Source organism: Oreochromis aureus, linkage group 20 (assembly GCF_013358895.1).
Source record: "Oreochromis aureus strain Israel breed Guangdong linkage group 20, ZZ_aureus, whole genome shotgun sequence".
NCBI lineage: Eukaryota > Metazoa > Chordata > Actinopteri > Cichliformes > Cichlidae > Oreochromis > Oreochromis aureus.
This window is the reverse complement of record NC_052961.1, coordinates 17,976,588-17,993,527: the sequence shown is the minus strand read 5'-3', so window position 1 is coordinate 17,993,527 and position 16,940 is coordinate 17,976,588. Positions and strand designations below refer to the sequence as shown.

Here is a 16,940-nt window from a genome sequence, read left to right as displayed (position 1 = left end):
ACCAAGCATACCTGTTAGCTGACTAAAGCCACAGTCGCACCAAAAACAATCGGCAAACATTTCAATTACTTCCTCTTGTGGTCGATCCCACCTCAGCAAACAGCCACAGCAGCAAAACAAGTCTAGTTAACATCCATCTATTCTCAGAGTGTGCTTGATCTTTCATTCAGAGAGTATTTATTTTGCCCTTTCTGTGTTTCCATAGCTGCTTGGTGAGTGTAAACTAGCGGCATCTGCATGCCTTGCAGCGAGCACCAGTACAGAGTGAATAAAATGTTTGATATGGGTCATTTTATGCTAATGTTAGCTGGCTAGCTAACACACTATTTCCTGTCCCACCTGCTGTTCACTACAGCAAGCGTGTAAATTTTGCATTGCCAGTTTTGATCTGGCTTTTGAATCCTCACACTCAGCAGTAATACTAGAGCTCTAGCAGAACCCTCCCAAGCCAGCTTCTCCCAGCAAGGGTGGGGATTGAGTCCAGGAGCTTTCAAAGTTACTCATATAAGGGGACAAGTGAAACATATAAATGTGTCCAAATCAACCTAAACATTAGTTCGATCAAATGGTCCAACTTCAGCAACCTAACCTGATCCATAATCCCAACACCCAGAAAGAGCAAAGAACAAAATGTGATGCTGTTCTAAGATCAGCAATAGGAGGACCACCCACCAGTGAAGCTAATCCCATGGCTGCAGAGTTGAAGCCTTGCTGCATACACACTCTGACCGTCTAGGTCACTCCAGGAGAGGATATTAGAGTAAAGCATAGGTACAATAGTACCTATTGATGATGGTTTTATATTTTATTCTGCCATGCTCTGCTGTGCTTGCAGTGAGAAAGAATGACCACAAAAATTTCTCTCCCTCTATTAAACTGCTACAGTACAGTTCATATTTAACATTACAGTCTGGTGATATAAGTGTTTTTTTTTAAGTGGGCTGAGTGTCTATTTTAGGTCTTCTCATCTCACCATAGTATAGTATCACTAAAATAGCAGTCCTCTTTTTCTTCCATTTATCCAATCCAGGGTCCTCTTTTTTCAAATTTCATGAAATCAATCAAATTAAACCATCAGGCCTGAAAAGTCAAAGACTCACACAGATCTGGAACTCTTAAAACATTCTTCTCAACTCTCTGTGTATATTATGAAAGAACGATAAAAAAAAACCCCAAACATTTTCACACAAAGGAAAATCCAGCTCAAAGCTGGATCTCCATATGCATCTCTATTAGACACTCTCTAGAAGGTCAGCAGTGCATTTGTGAAAATGTATCAGCAGCAGGGGTTTCAAACATACACCATCACATCTGCCATATATGATAGTTCTTACTGATTTTATTTATGAGGTCCATTTTAACTGACCACTTATCACATAAAGTTACTATAGGCAATGATCCCTGCACTGAGTATCACTCCATCACTAGAAACACAGAAGAGCCCACTGCTGGTTCTGTTTTAGCCAGTCAAACACATTCACATCAAACACTCAGCCGGTGGCAATCTACAAGATACAGAAGAGTAGAAAGAGAAGAAAAGAGCACAGCGAACGGAAAAGAGGGTGACGGAGATGCACTGATTCAAAGCAACCCCCAAAATGGAAGCCTGGGGAAAAACAACCAATCAGAAAAGGATTGCTGTCTAGTCCAATCAGAATGCATTCCAGTGAGAATCTACTCCAGACCTAACCAACAAACCCCGGAGGTAAGCGCAGAAAAAAAAGTCACACACACAATGTGACCTAGATACAAAGCACAGCATCTTAACTAAGGGCCTGACCACGTCTAGCCTTACCATTCCTAAAACTGAGGGAGTCTGTGTTCAATCTACCCTCAGTACTAACAGTACCACATATATGTGAGTTTGTGCCTGTAGGTAGAGGGAACTGGAGTGCTTTTGTGTGTGTATGTGTGTGTGCACACGTGACTCAAATGAGGTGGGTGTCTAGGCTTAGACCCTTGTTTCAGAGATGAAAGCAATGAGGATGGTGGCAAGGCAAATGGATGCGTGAGTGTTTGCGCTGCTGTATGCGATGCATGCGCATGGCAATTGGTAAGCAGAGACATCTCCATAAGTCTGGAGTAATAAGAGGACAACATGCTAAACAACAAAGCATGAAGGCATTTGAGTATGTATGAGTCCACAGGCACACAAACCAGTTTGTGCTTTCCCCTTACGCTTCAACTGTGTGTGTGTGTGTGTGTCCATGGAGTTGTGTCTTAGCCAGAGTGTGTACAGGATTGCATGAGAGTGTGTGGTTGTATAGATCCCTTCTTGGCAGTGGCAGTGTAAACTGAGGAGGGTCTTACATGGGCTTTAATCCTGTGCTGAATGTCATCGTACAAGTGTGGCTTTTCCTCAGGGCCAGATAAGAGAGAGGGAACCAGAGGAAGAGCGAGTTCAGTTGCACATGTGTAAGTTATATGTACGTGTGCATGCGGGTGTAAGTGCATACATGTATGGGAAAGACACCCATGTAAAGGATCCTGACCCACTGGTTTGATGTCAAGGATAATAGCAGTGACATACAGTAAGCTGTGAGGGACACAGAGAGCATTAATCTGCTTGTCTGAGCCGATCTAGTGACAGAGAAAGAGTCCACTCTGACATCCAACTCTAGGGTTTCACTGAAAAACATAACCTTGAAAACACACTACACAGCCCAACAAGCTGATCTGTGTTGGACTAACTTGCATCTGAGCCAAGAGTTTATACACTTTTTTTCATTGTGGGGCTCAAATGAGAAGTTTATTCTGTAGCCCTAAGACTCAGGGGCTTTAAAACATTCTGCTACGCATGTCACATGGGTACCCTGCAGCAATAGACCCCTGAGCCATTTTGGGATTTGAAGCTTAAGATCAACAAACATTATGCAGAGTTGAAAAGGTCGCTGATATAAAGTGTCAGTGCCTCTTTTTTCATGAAACACAATTAATTATAATAAAAAAAAATGCTATCTTCTAACTCTATTGTGCAGCAGTGTTACAAACATCAAGACAGCTCATCTATTTAATAAATGAGGACAATATTTGGGAAAATGTTTTCAGCTAGCGTGAGAAATAAAATGCTGCCTGCTGCTATAGAAGGCCTAATTGGTGGTCAGCCCTAATGTTGAGTGGCAGTCCAAAGGTTGTTGATGTTATTACAGTAGTTCAGTGATAGCCCAAGATATGAAGCCTCTGTGCTGACTGCACTGGGATGACTTTCAGTGAGAGGAAACAGGTAAATTCCTGTTAGTTTTCCTCTTCAATTCTACAAGGGGGTGTCTGATAGCAGCTCTGGCATGTCTATAATAGGGAAAGAAAATAGTGAAATTCCTTCTTCTATTACTTATTAAAATACATTTAGTGTTTTTTCTCAGCCACATGGTTTCCGTGGGTGTCAATCTTGATCATAAATGTTTGCTTTTTATTAGGCAATTTAAATGTATCTATTTCTGAATGCATGCGTGTGCAAGACCTTGCAGCAGTACTTGAGCTGAGGTATCAAAAGTGCTATATGTTTCAGGGTGTTACATCCTTTCGGTAAGTAGCCATATATAGTAAAGTCAGCAGGTGTGAATCCCCCTAGTTTGTGGCAACCCCCACCGCATCCCTCTTGCTGCCTCTGAATATAGCCCTCTGCCTTGGAGCAGCAGCCACATCTATGATTGGCAGCCTAGGGGTGGGTCTATATGTTAAAAACACAGTTTGGGGAACAGAGGCCTTACCCTAGACCTGAGACTACGTGGTATTTTTAGAGCTTTTGGTGTGGGTGCATGTGTCTTTGTGTGTCTGTTAAAGACAGGGAGACTCAGGAGAGCACAGGAAGTCGGAAGAAAATAACTGTTTTGTTTATATTTTTAAAGTGTGATTCCCATTTTTTTCTGTTTGCAAATCCCAGTGCCTCCCCTCTATCAGTGCTTCTTTGTGGACGTTCACACTTTCTCTTTGCGGTGTAATCCAGCTTGAACACAGGATCTCACCTTTGAGAGGTACCTTGTGCACAGTTATTTTGCTCTGTATGTCTCATACACAGGCACGCACACGCACAAACCCACGAATGCTCAAAGTGCCTCCCCAGGTGCAAGTTTCTCCTGAGGGAAAGGATTTTGTGTGCTGCCATCTCAATGAGCTGAAAATACCCTTTTAATCCTGCCAGGATCACTCACTCTCTTTTTTTCCCTTTCTTGAACTCTCGTTTAAACACAAAACTTGCTGCACAGTAAAACACAGCCAAACCTATTCAGTTTATCAATATCGTTCCCAGTTTGTCCCGATATCCCACTCCTGCAACACAGCATTTAAATATGTATTTTTAATATTCTAGATCTAAATAAACTTTAAAACGTGAATGTATCTTGAGCAAATCCATTTGAAGAAGTGACAGCAATAATAAATAATAAAGCATCAAACAGAGAGAAGAAAAAGGAGGAAGACAGAGGTGAAAAACAGCGACAGTTCAAGGTGGACTGATTTATGACTGTGGGCTAACTTGTACAGAAAACAAGGAGAGGAGGAGAAGAAGAGCTTACAGACAGACTGAATCATACCTGGCATGTTCAGACAGAGAGGGAAAGATGAGGGAGTTCAGTAAAAGTATTCCAGCTTACATTCTCACTTGGTCTGCAAACTGTAAATGTTTTGTCAGTAATATAAAAAAGTAACAATATTATTCAATACCAGTGAAATTTTAAATGTCCATCCAATAGGAGAAGGCCACTTCTGAATACTAGTGATACTTCCATATTAGCTGGATAAACCATTATTCTGAGCCAGAAAATAAGAGCATGAAAACAAAAAAACCTAAAGAAATGAACTTCTTATAAAGCTGTTGAGAGCACCACTGAAAATATTTACTTAATTTGAATGTCAACAAGACTATATAAATGATAAGCATCTAATAGGTTATGACTAGGGCCCCCTAGGGCCCTGTATGATCCTATGATGCAACAAGTTTCTGATTCATCCCATCACCAGTGGCCAAAAGACAAATTACACTTTGGTCCGCACTGTGTGGCTTGAGTAAGAAACCCCTTTTCATACCCAAGAGGACAGTTAGGGGTAGCTTAGTGAAGGAAGGTGTGTGTCTAATACAACTAATTAGCAGCAAAGTCTTCAGATCTCCATATTTTGGCTGTGCTACTGAGGTGGGCCACACAGGGCTTTGTAGATTGATTCTGACAAGCTGCTCGCACATGTAAATTTTCACTGCATGGATAAACACTGATGAATAGGGATTTACTTGCAATTACAGAATTAAAAAAGCCAAATATTAGTCGTTCCTGCAAACGCAGGTTTGCATGAGCCATTGTGCATGTGGCCATGTCTCTGCCTGTGTAATGAGCGTGTTGCGGGTGGGGAAAAGGGAGCTTACTAAGACAAACCGCCTTATGATCCCCACATCAGGTGTTTAATTGTCCTCTCCTTCACAGAACTTCAAAAAAACCCACGTGCACACAGACACACACCAAAAAAATACACGAATAAACTTGTCTGCTTCACTATTTATTCTTTTCCTTCTTTTCTCTCTTCCACACATCCTCCTTCTTATAGTCCTGCTGCAGCTGCAAAAGTGTCTCTGGGTTACATCTGTCTACAGCTTCACATGCTGACAGTGACAAAGCATCCCTGTCGCTGCTCTTCACTTACCTACATTAAAGAAATTTTGTGTTTTGCATTTAAAAAGCAAGTATGTTAATGTCAAATTAATCAGATTTTTACAGTACAACTTAAGTAAATGTGGCCCTGAGTAGGGTTTAGTTTCCTTTTTAAGCGTTTCAAGATACTGTCATCAAATTTGCCACACAAATAAACTACAAAGTTAGCTAAAGTATTTCTTCAATTACCAGATCCACAAAGACAAGCAGCAACTCGCACTGCCAAAGCAAGTTTGGAACATAACTGAGTTGGTTTTTTTTCTTTTTAATTGAAATAGATACAACATACAGCATACTCAGATGTCAGTGCTCAGGTGTTGCTGAGCTATTGACTTCCCTCCACTCCTGCTCAACCTGGTGGAACCACCTTTGACTTCACAGACTGATTATGCTGACAGCTAGCTGAAGGATGGCCTCGGTCAGACGCCTCTACTGACCCCTAAGCCATGGTTCACTGACTACCAAAGACACATGGCGCAGCACAGCTTTGAACAAAGACTTACCCATAAACCCAAACATTACCCAAATACATTCAGATTTTGTGCACACGCTCACTGGCTAGTAGACTACAACTTTAATAAAAAAAAAGGTAGACAAAATATTGGAATTATAGGGAACGACTTCCTATAAGAAACACAATAAACAACACGGTACTTAAGTTCAATGACCCAGTGTAGTTTCTGTTTCTGACGAGACTCTAGTGGCACCACCCTAACTATAATTGCTTCAACAATATTTTATTTTCACACATAAATTAAGGGTATGATTTATAAAGCGTCGTCTCGAGCCGACTACTGACTGTTTAGAAAATCCACAGTGTATTCATTAATGAACATTTACTGACTCATGTTGATATAAAGGAGATGATATTTCTTCAGGCAGTTTGTCAGCTTGTAATAATGAATGCGTGGGGTAATAGTTGTTTACTAGTTCTAACCTGGCACACGGTGCAGGAAATAGTGGCAGGGCTGTGTCAGCTGCTTGCATCATTTTTCACTGGAAGCTACTTGCATTATTCCCTTTACTAGGTATACCTTGTTGGTTTTGGGTTGGACCCCCAGCTGGTACCAGCAAGCCTTCAAAACTGCTTTAATTCTTTATGGCATAGATTCAACAAGGTGCTGGAAACATCCTGCAGTTCCTGCAGAATCATCAGCTGCACATCCAGGATGCAAGTTTCTCATTCCACTACATCTCAGAGGTGCTGTGTTGGACTGGTATATAGTGACTATAGGGGCCATTTGAGTACAGTGAACTCATCGTCATGTTCAAGAAACCAATTTTAAAGTCTCTGAGCTTTGTGAAGTAGTGCATTATCGTGCTTGGAAGCAGCCATCAGTAGATGGGAAAAATGTGGTCATAAATCGATGGACATGGGCAGCAACAATACTCATTTAAACAATGCTCAATTGGTACTAAGCACCCCAAAGTGTGTCAAAGAAAATGTTCCCCACACGACTACACCAGCCTCAACGGTTGATACAAAGTAAGATGGATCCATATTTTCTTTTAGTTCTACCATCTGAAGGTTGTAGTAGAAATTGAAACTCATCAGACCTGGCAACATTTTTTCAACCTTCTGTCGTCCAGTTTTGATGAGCCTGTGTGAACTGTAGCCTTAGTTTCCTGCTCTTAGCTTGCAAGAGTGCATCTGGTGTAGCTGCTGTAGCCCATCTGCTTCAAGATTCTTTGTGTTGTGTGTTCAGAGATGCTCTTCTGCATACCTTGGTTCTAATGAGTGGTCATTTGAGTTACTGTTGCCTTCCTAACAGCTCCAAGCAGTCTGGCTATTCTCCTCTGACCTCTGGCACCAACAAGGCATTTTGGCCCTGAGAACTGCTGCTAACTGGATATTTTCTCTTTTTCATACTATCCTCTGTAAACCCTACAGAAAATGTGGGAAAATCCCAGTAGAATAGTTTCTGATCTACTGGGATTTCTGAAATTCTCAGGCCAGTCTGGATGGCACCAACAATCGTGCCACATTAAGAGTCACTAAAATCACCTTTTTCCCCAGTTTGAACTTCAGCACGTCGTCTTGACCATGTTTACGTGCCTAAATGTAATGTGTTCCTGCGAAGTGCCATGTGACTGCCTGATTAGATACTTGTGTTCCTGAGCAGTTGAAAAGAGGTGGCTGGGGAGTTTAAATTATGTAGTGTTGAGCTAGTTAAGGTTGCTGTTTTGTTTACAGTTAGAAAACTATAAACAAGGTGAGACTGAAATTATCGCAGTATATTTTTATATGATTTTAGTTTCTTTTACTACTACTTAGGAACTTTTGGTCTCAGGTTTGTTATCAGCCTGAAGATTAAAAAAACTGTGATTATGGGCTGTAAAATTGTATTTACAGAAGCCATCTTTATGGTGCACAGCACTTATGGTTTGTAAAATCTCAATTTCATGGATATGCACATACAACTTTATATTTATTTTATACCTGGAGCTCATTTATAATCAGTAGGCTGTTGCAAGAAAAGAAGAAAAAAAAACACAGAATAGTGATGTCTACAAGAAAACCTATAGGGCAACTTTGTTTGATAGCCATAAACAGAGGATAAAAGAGATTTTATCTCTTAAAAGTATGCAATGCGCTGAGATATCTAGTGTTTATGTTTAACAGAACAGATCCCAGTTAAAATCTATGTATGTTTAAAGAGATCAACACCTTCAAGGGGAGTAATCTCTAGAAAGCATCACTCCCAGTCTTCTGGTTATGACTCAAAACTACAGACAGAAAGCTCTGGCCAGTTCTGCCACTTTGAGGGTGAGTGAGTGTACATACCAGGAGTACTTCATATATTACTACATACTGTATTCTGCTGACATTTTAAATGTGAATTCCTCCTTTTGGGGACATAAAAGGCCCCCTATCCACTTTTACTATATAAAAAGCAAAAAAACTCAAACAAAATTTGTTCAAGGTTACAGTACGTTAAGATTAGGATTCAGCTTTGTATTTATTTATTAATGAAATTGGACGCTAACATATCAGCTATGTTTTGTCAAGGCAAAACATGAACTGAGAGACCCTCAGTAGAAGAAGTGGTAGAAGTGGTTTGATCCATAGCTTCTCCAGTCTGTCTGTCAAAGTGTCCTCAGGCAAGATACTGAAGCCCAAATTACTCCTGATGCAACCATCGGAGTGTGAGTGTGTATGTAATACAGAAAGTGCTTAAAGGGATACAACTGTATGGATGGGGAATGTGGCTTGCACACTGAGTCCTCAGTTAGAGTAGAGCTATACAATTATCAGTCCTTTTATGCTGGACTAAGATGGAGTAAGCTTTGGCCTGCAGTGCACAGGAGCAAGATGAGGAGATGAAAATTTTACCTGCTCACAAGGCCCCCAAAGTTGCTGTGCTTTAATCTGGCTTGGATTTCAGCTCCACTCTGCCCTTTAATTATTTCCATGTCCACTCCATTTGTTAAGTAAAATCCATTCAACAGGCTGACAGAGGATTAAGAGGACTGTGATGTCTCTGACAATGTCGTTTATGTTGTGCATTCTTCTAAACTCCATCTTGACTTGCTAGCTAACCATGACCATGTGTCATTTCCTAATGATCCTAGATTGGCTGGATCCAAAAAACAAACAAACAAACAAAGAGAAAAATACTTCCAGGTTTAAACTGTTTGGATTTTGGGCTTTTTTCTGTTGTCTTTGTTCTCCCCCGTGCTCTGAGATGTACTTTTAATTTGACAAAGATCAACAGGTTAGCAATCCACCGCTGCACATAGACACGGGACGCTCGCAAACATAGACATTGTTGCCATACAAACACTGTATCCTCTGCGAACAAAGAGTGGGCAAATGAAAGCCATCTTCTTGACTTGTTTTAACCTGAACAAAGCGCGTGCACACACATGCATGTGAGCATACACAAATACATACATGTACACAAACACATTTCTGTCCTCACTTGGAAAGCCTCTCAGCTTCTTTTTGCTTTATTCAGTACAAATAACTTCATGGTGGGATAAAAGCACAATGTTTCCAGAAACCCCCCACACTGTGCTTCACTCTTTTGGCCTCATGTTCTCCCTCACTTTTTCCTCTGACCCCCTTCTCTTCTGCTCTCACTCCAAAAGGACATTCTTATTTCATTAGAGGTGGGGTCTAGGAGGCCAGCGGGTAAACAAAACCTCTGTAATCAACAGCAGGACATACACAACCTCAATGAGCCAATCAGAGTCTGTAAGACAGAACCATGGCTAACCAATACAAATCCACACCTGGATGTTTAGAACTCAAAGTTGCCAACTCAAACTCAGCACTTAGGTTCTTGTGGAATGCAGCCTAGCACCGGGACTCAAGGTTATCCATAAGAAACACCAATCAAATCTAGCATACACACAAGCGCCCAGACACACAGATCCCTGGCTATTTGTCTATCGGTGCTGTCATCTCTGTTTGCTCATATTAGGGAGGGCTCACTCAGGGACAGGATATGGGGATTAGGTCTGGCCTTATTGCGCTGTAGCTACATACCACTGAATAGCTCCCATCTGTTCTCCCATAGAGGATGGCTAATACATGTTAGCTGCGCTCGTGCTTTGCACTGCCAGAATAACAGCAGTGGATAGATGAGCAGCACTGATATCGCTAGCCACAACACCACTCTGCACCAAAGGCTAATGTGCCTGGCTTATTCTATTAGATTAGGATAAGAAGAACTAATACACAAGTGCACATACACACGCACTCATGTATACACAGAAGATCATGATATCTGATTGGAGATACTAAACCAGTAGGCTAATCATGGGTCCAATTCCAGATTTACCTTAAGGAAAATGTGTTAGAGCAGGGCAAAGTTAAACCCTAAGAAAGGTGGAGAGAGCAGGAGAGATGGAAAAAAGATGGAGAGATGGAAAGAGAGGGAGAAAGGGGGCAGTGTGGTCTGTTTCATTACGGTGAATCCTGACACTGCTGCATTCTCAGCACACATGGACTGGATTATAGGCTATGTGGGCTGCTCCGCCACTGTATAGCTCACCAACACTCACTTGAACACACATACATGCATACACACACACACGCGCTTGCAAATGCGCACACAAACAACGTGGCTGAAGACACAAACGCTTTGCACTGCAGAAAGGCAAACCATTTGCTCACGCTATAGGACTTTTAATCCCAAAAGCAGTGCTAGGGCAAAGTGCACAACTTCTAAGTTGTTGAGGTTAGAGGCAGAGTCTGCTTGTGATGGTCCACCTGTGGATTACTGGGGGAAAGGAATGAGATGCACTGGAAACTATGAGTATACTATGCAGCCTGGTTTTCTCTCCCATTCCCACATAAATACATAAGGGCCCTTTTGCTTTTTTCATCTCGCTTTCCCTACCTTTGTTGTCCCTCATATGTACGTTTATATGTCTCTTTTAAACCACACACACACATGTATTAGCTCGAAGCAAACCATTACCTCCCTGCACAGACCCCTTTCTGCACGTCTGTGTTCAAAGGGACCCTAAGCCCATGGGGGGGGGGGCTTCGATATAAAACTCCCCAAACAGGAATTATGCTTTATGACTTGACATTCTTCATTTTATGCTTTTTTAGCTTTCAGCCTTGAAAAAAAAAAAATTTCATGACTGTTCTGTGTTGTATTATAATTAGCTACCCCACACACTGGCACACAATAGGGTGGGGTGGTGCGGTAAAACTTTACTATGACTGAAAAAGTGGGGTGCGGAGAGACAGACTCATCCATCTCTGGTTTTTCTCACTGTGTCGTTTTTATCACCTATGCGCCCTGGTATGTTCGCTTTAGGCTGCTGGGTGTATATAGGTCTAATAACACAAAGTTACCTATAGAGCCCCAGAGTGCATGCGCCACACTCAGCACAATCAGCATATGGACACTTCTCTGAAAAGCAGCCGTAAAACTGAATCAAACAACGCTCTTTAGTCAACTGAAATCCCCAAGCAATGGAAAAGTCGGGCTGTATTACACTCTCCTCTGTCAGAGTTGGGTAATGCTGTGGTTATTGTGGTATCATCAGTGTTCCTGGCTAATGGTTACTCAAGCCTACTGAAGAAGCTTATTGTGTATACGATCATTAAAGTATCTGGAACACATGTACAGTATGACACTCTGGCAAGAGCTAATATTAACTTTAAAAATAGCCTAAGGTGTAACAACAGCTGTGCGGAAACTCACTGTGAAGAAACGGATGTGGGTGGTCATGTTGGTGGTCGTCATGCCCATATTCCCTCTTCATCATCCTGTGAGTAAACATTAAAAACATGCATCATCATTCTTATCATCTCCTCATCATTTCATTGTACAAATTCTGGTTTATTGGGTTGAGTCTCATTAACTAACTTTTCTGTCCAGCCTTAAACCCCTGTGACTTAAAATCCAAACAATCCTGCTCATGCTCTCATTCAGAAAAGCTGTGCATGATATCACCATTCCTCAGTGTGATTGTTAGAAACCGATAACTAAACACATAAGGTGTTTCCTTGAGACTGAAACTGTGCAGACAAGAGTCCTGCTAACCAGAAGGCTAATTCACTTAGACACTTACAATATGATAGTTAGCATGACCTGGCAGCTCACTATAGCCAAACCCTTGCCTGCACAATGCTAAAATAGGCTTCAGTAACGCAGAGTCTATGCTAATGTGACACTCCAGCAAAAAAAAAAATACAAAGTCTTGGCTGTACTCCATGGTGGCTTTGGTTGAACTGAGTAGTTGTGACAAGCTCGGTAAACTCAGTAGGCTACATCTCAGCAGCTAAGCTATAGATATAATGGCCTTTCAATGGAACATGCTACGTGCTAAAAGCTAACGTGCAGTGAATGGCTGTGACAGGCCCTGTAAACAGAGCCAGACCTATAACCACTCATTCTGCCAGGTTAAACACGCACACACACATACACACAAACAGGCCAAATACCATGTGCTACTTCTCATAAAGTTGAAGCAGCCAGCATGTTAGGACTTAGAATAAAGAACAACAATCTAAAAGAAAAGGTTGTATAATTCTGTCTCTGATAAACACTTTATGGCTGCTTTCTATTTCCTTCCGAGGCTATTGCCAAGCATCTGGCAGCGGTGCTGGCATGCCTAAATGAGAGCAACATGAACGCAACATGCCCGTCAAACTGCACAGACTCCATGCTGAGACACAAACCTAGGGTGCTAAATCCACATCCTGTGCATGTCACCTCAGAGTATTTTTCACTTGTCCTCTCACTAACTCCATTACTAATTAAGTAGGGGCCTGGGAGTACAGTTAGAGGATTGGTTTGAACTTAATAACTGTGGCAATGAGATCTGAATGAGATGTGGTTTTGGCTCCTTGGAAAACTTGAAAGTGTATTCTCGTGTTTGTGTATCCAACATGCCAGCGCATGGATGTGTGCTCACGCGTCTTAAATTTGCAGCGCGTATGTGTCTGTGTGTGAGCACGTGCAAATGCAAAAAAAAAAAGTGCATGTGTGGTCACTGGTATGTTATTCATGGCACTAGCTGTATCTTGGAAAAGCATTGTGGTCTCTAGGGTGAGCACGGAGAGCCTCTTCATCATCATTATCATTATCATCATCAATCATCCTTCAAGTGGCGTTCCTGGACCCGGCAACGGACTGAACCACTGACCTAGCCACACTTGTTTATTATAACTGAAATGGGAATGACGGAGGAAAAGAAGGGACAGTAAGGAAATGAAGGAAATGGAGAAAGAGAGATGTCACATGACATTAAAGAAGGAAAAGACAGAAATTGGTGGAGTGGATAAATCATGAGCAGAGGTAAAACAATATTAACTAGAGGTGAGATAGAGAGAGACAGAACAAAATGTTTTAAGGGAAAAAAAGCATAACTAAACATGTCAGTTAAACTGCAAGGAGGCAAAAGAAATGTGAAGACCAGTGTTTGGAGATAAACACTATGACCTCAGGGAAGTCAAGTAAATTGCTAAAGTTTCCCATAAGGTCAAAGATCAGAAATGAGGAAAAAACAATGAGGTGGCATATCTGACCTCTGTCAACAGGGTCTGCTTGTCATTTTAAATTGTGTGTTTGACACAAGGGTACAAAAAAAATCCTAAATGCAGAACATGAAGGTGAAGATATAGTCATGATTGACACATTCGTGTTTCTCTTTTGTGGCAATGTAACCAGGGCAAAAAACTAGCATTAGACATGATTTATCTTTTTTTCAATTAAAGTTATAAAAAAAGAAAAGGAAAGCAACCCTAGCAAGGCTATTATCCTTCATCCTTTTTCAAACATGGTAAAGAAAAAACACTTGGAGCAGATGTGCAACAATAACAAATAACATATAAACAGGGAAATGAACTCTGTAAAACATCTGCAGCTGGACGGTCTGCACACTGGCTAAATCGTTATAAGCATCCAAGTAAAATCAGGATCTAAGTAAGTAACATCAGCGTTTTAAAAACTGGAAATGTCTTTCAAAATATAAAACGCGTCCCCCGCGATTTCCTTCTGCTAGTGCCTTGTCCTGTCACGACACTGAAAACCGATGGCGTCTGTTGTTGCTAAATTTTCCCTGAGTCATGACTGAGGCCAGAAGTTAGCATCTGAATTTCAGAGAGACAGACATTTCTCCCATTCCACTGCGTTCTTTTGTCTCGTGGGCTGCAACTGGCCTGACATGCTGCCACTTTTAGTTTAAAGTGAGTTTTTACAAAGTTTACACAACGCGGTGATCTGTTTGACGTCAGACTTTGCAAAACCATTAAAATGTGTTTGAATAGCAAAGCTCGCAAGAACAGACATTTCCAAGGAAACGGCAACAACTAGTTTCCAAACTTCAGAGAATGATTTTTCATCGTTACAGCAGAGAAAACTGCTATCACACATTTCACGATTTTTTTGCTCTAATCCAAGGTCTAATCTGCTCTCTGTGAACATTTTCCTATTCCTTTTCTTATTCTTGCACATTGCATTTTAATCTTCGGCTTTCGTTTTCCCCCAAACGCCACACCGGAAGGATGAGCCATCGCGGTTCTCTTGTATAGACATAAAAATTCACCCCTTAATAGTGAGCATAATCCAGCCAATTGCCACAGATTTATGACTTATTTTGTTATTCTGTACATTCTTAACAAGATTTCCCAGAAACCCTAATAATACTTTTTTCACAAGCTGTTTTCAGTCCAGCTTGAAAAAGTTGAAATATCACTTGCAGAGAGGTACTGTTTCATATGTCAAACACTATAAACACTGTTGCAGTAAAACTGCGCTGGGTAGTCATACTGAGGCAAAGATATTTATAAGTACAAAGTGACGTGGAGTAATGTGTGATAGTAAAAACGAAACCCCTGCTGTTCACAGTTTAGTAGAAAGTCTACTGTGGCTGCAAGTGATACAAAGAAACAATGTGGTTTAATAGTGTGGTAATATTTTACCAAGGCAAATTTAAAATATAACATAACATAGAGAACACAAGCAAGGTGTTAAAGTAGTGCTTGTGGGATTACAAGGTGGTTTCAGTGGAACATAGTCTACATTCCTATAGACTTTCTTCAAATATAGATTTAGACTGAACACACTGCAACTGCTTGCATGTCCGACTTGTATATATAATATATAACTAATGTATTTTAGATTCATAGGCGCTAACAGCAAAAATGTATTCAAATCCCTACATATTGCTTAGGTATGTGTGGGGTAATGCATGGATACAGCTGTGTTCTTTGAAGCATGTGCGTGTGTGTTTAGTTACTGAATGCAGGGGATGCCCAGTGCATGGTTGATTCCATTTTAGAAAGAGGTTTGAGAAATATGTATAGTATATAAAGATGCAATAATGCATATCGAATAGAACAAACAAAATTCGAGTCAGTGGAAATCCCCAGGTATTCATCTTAACCCTCCCACTATCTACCACGCGCATACATCTTCAGAGTTTGGAATCCCCCCCAATCAGTGGCTGAAAAGAGCTGTGATGAGTTTAAATTACATGCAGAATACAAGAAGTTTTTATCAGCCGGTGCTGTGGCAGTCATCATCTCCGTCTTTCTTTGAAGATTCATCTCTCCTGTTAGTGGTTTCGTGTGGTTACATAACATCAACAAAGGCTCAGGTGTGCACTTCTGCATGCGTCTGTGAATGCATACCTACAGGCAAGCACATGCTTATGCACATTTAGACTTTTTTTCAGGGAAATATACAGAAACTCTGGGCTACTAACAGAATCAGTTTGTTCTCCGTTAACGCTGTTCAAACAACCAAATTAAGTCTGTCCTCAGGCAAGGCTGGATATGAGCGTGAGTGAGAGATAAATGATACATAAACTAATCTCACATAGAAATACCTTCAATCAAAAACACTCATTTGGCAGGTGTCCCCTTCAGGCCTATTTTTCTAAATGATATAAATAATTTTGGCAAGAAGAAATGGAATTGAGAGAGAAAAGACTGAGGGAAATAGAAAAGGGAAATTTCATGCTGTCAGTTCTAACCACAACTGACTCGTGGTGCAATGACAAATATGAAATTTAAATTGCTTTTAAAATCATGAAGGCGAGAGCCTACGTCACGTCAACCTGTGTAAACAGCTCTCAAACTGAACTGATTTCTCTAGACGAGTGTGCTCATGCTGACCTGCTCCATAGGGGGTCGGTGGTTGGCGTGGGGGGGTGCTCTTGGCAAGCTTCGGTGATGGACATTTGCTGGGTGCATGTGGTGCGAATGATGAGGGTGATGCTGGGGATGGATGTAATCTTCCTCGTAGTTATCAGCTATCATCTTCATTCTGCTTTGAGTCTGCGAACAAAAAAACAAAACAAAACACAGAGATAAACAACGAAAATTTTAACACGTATAATTATAACAACCACAGAATAGGCCATTTTTCCGCAGCAGTGCTCATTTGTTTTTTGAAAATATTCTCTGGGTCATAGACTGATTAGGTTGAGGATTTTTTTTGGGGTGGGGGTGGGGGTGTTGAAAACCGTTGAAGATGTTACAAACTTTGCCGCTAACGACATTTGACAGGTCATAAATTGAGTGAGTCGGAGCGCCTGATGAAAAAGTCATAAGTCTGTCAAATGTCATCCATAATGTAGATTATCATTTAATTGGATTACACAAATCCTAGTAAGAACAGTTAGTTAGTGTTTTGTGTTTTGCCCAAGGCCACAGCCGTTCTGGCCTGCACGAAGCAACCTCATTCTAGATGTCACTGATTAAAATTACACTCAAATATGCATCTCTCTGCATGTCTGTAAATGGGTATGACTAAGTGTCCTTTGTTTGAGTTTATGTGCATCTGTGTGTATTTGTGTGAACGTGGAATAGGCTGTCATGCTGCCAAC

The 16,940-nt window shown here is 41.1% G+C and overlaps 1 protein-coding gene across 2 annotated transcripts in view; it reads right to left on the bottom strand.

Moving 5' to 3' along the window:
- LOC116330826 (ERC protein 2-like) overlaps positions 1–16,940 on the bottom strand; it is a 155,993-nt gene that overhangs the window by 25,156 nt on the left and 113,897 nt on the right. For both annotated transcript variants that reach the window (XM_039604950.1, XM_039604952.1), the window contains 2 exons: positions 16,228–16,389; positions 11,807–11,871 (listed from right to left, as the gene is read on the bottom strand). In XM_039604950.1, the coding sequence (XP_039460884.1) occupies positions 11,845–11,871; positions 16,228–16,389 (189 nt within the window). In that variant the 3' untranslated portion in view covers positions 11,807–11,844. The remainder of the gene's footprint in view (positions 1–11,806; positions 11,872–16,227; positions 16,390–16,940) is intronic.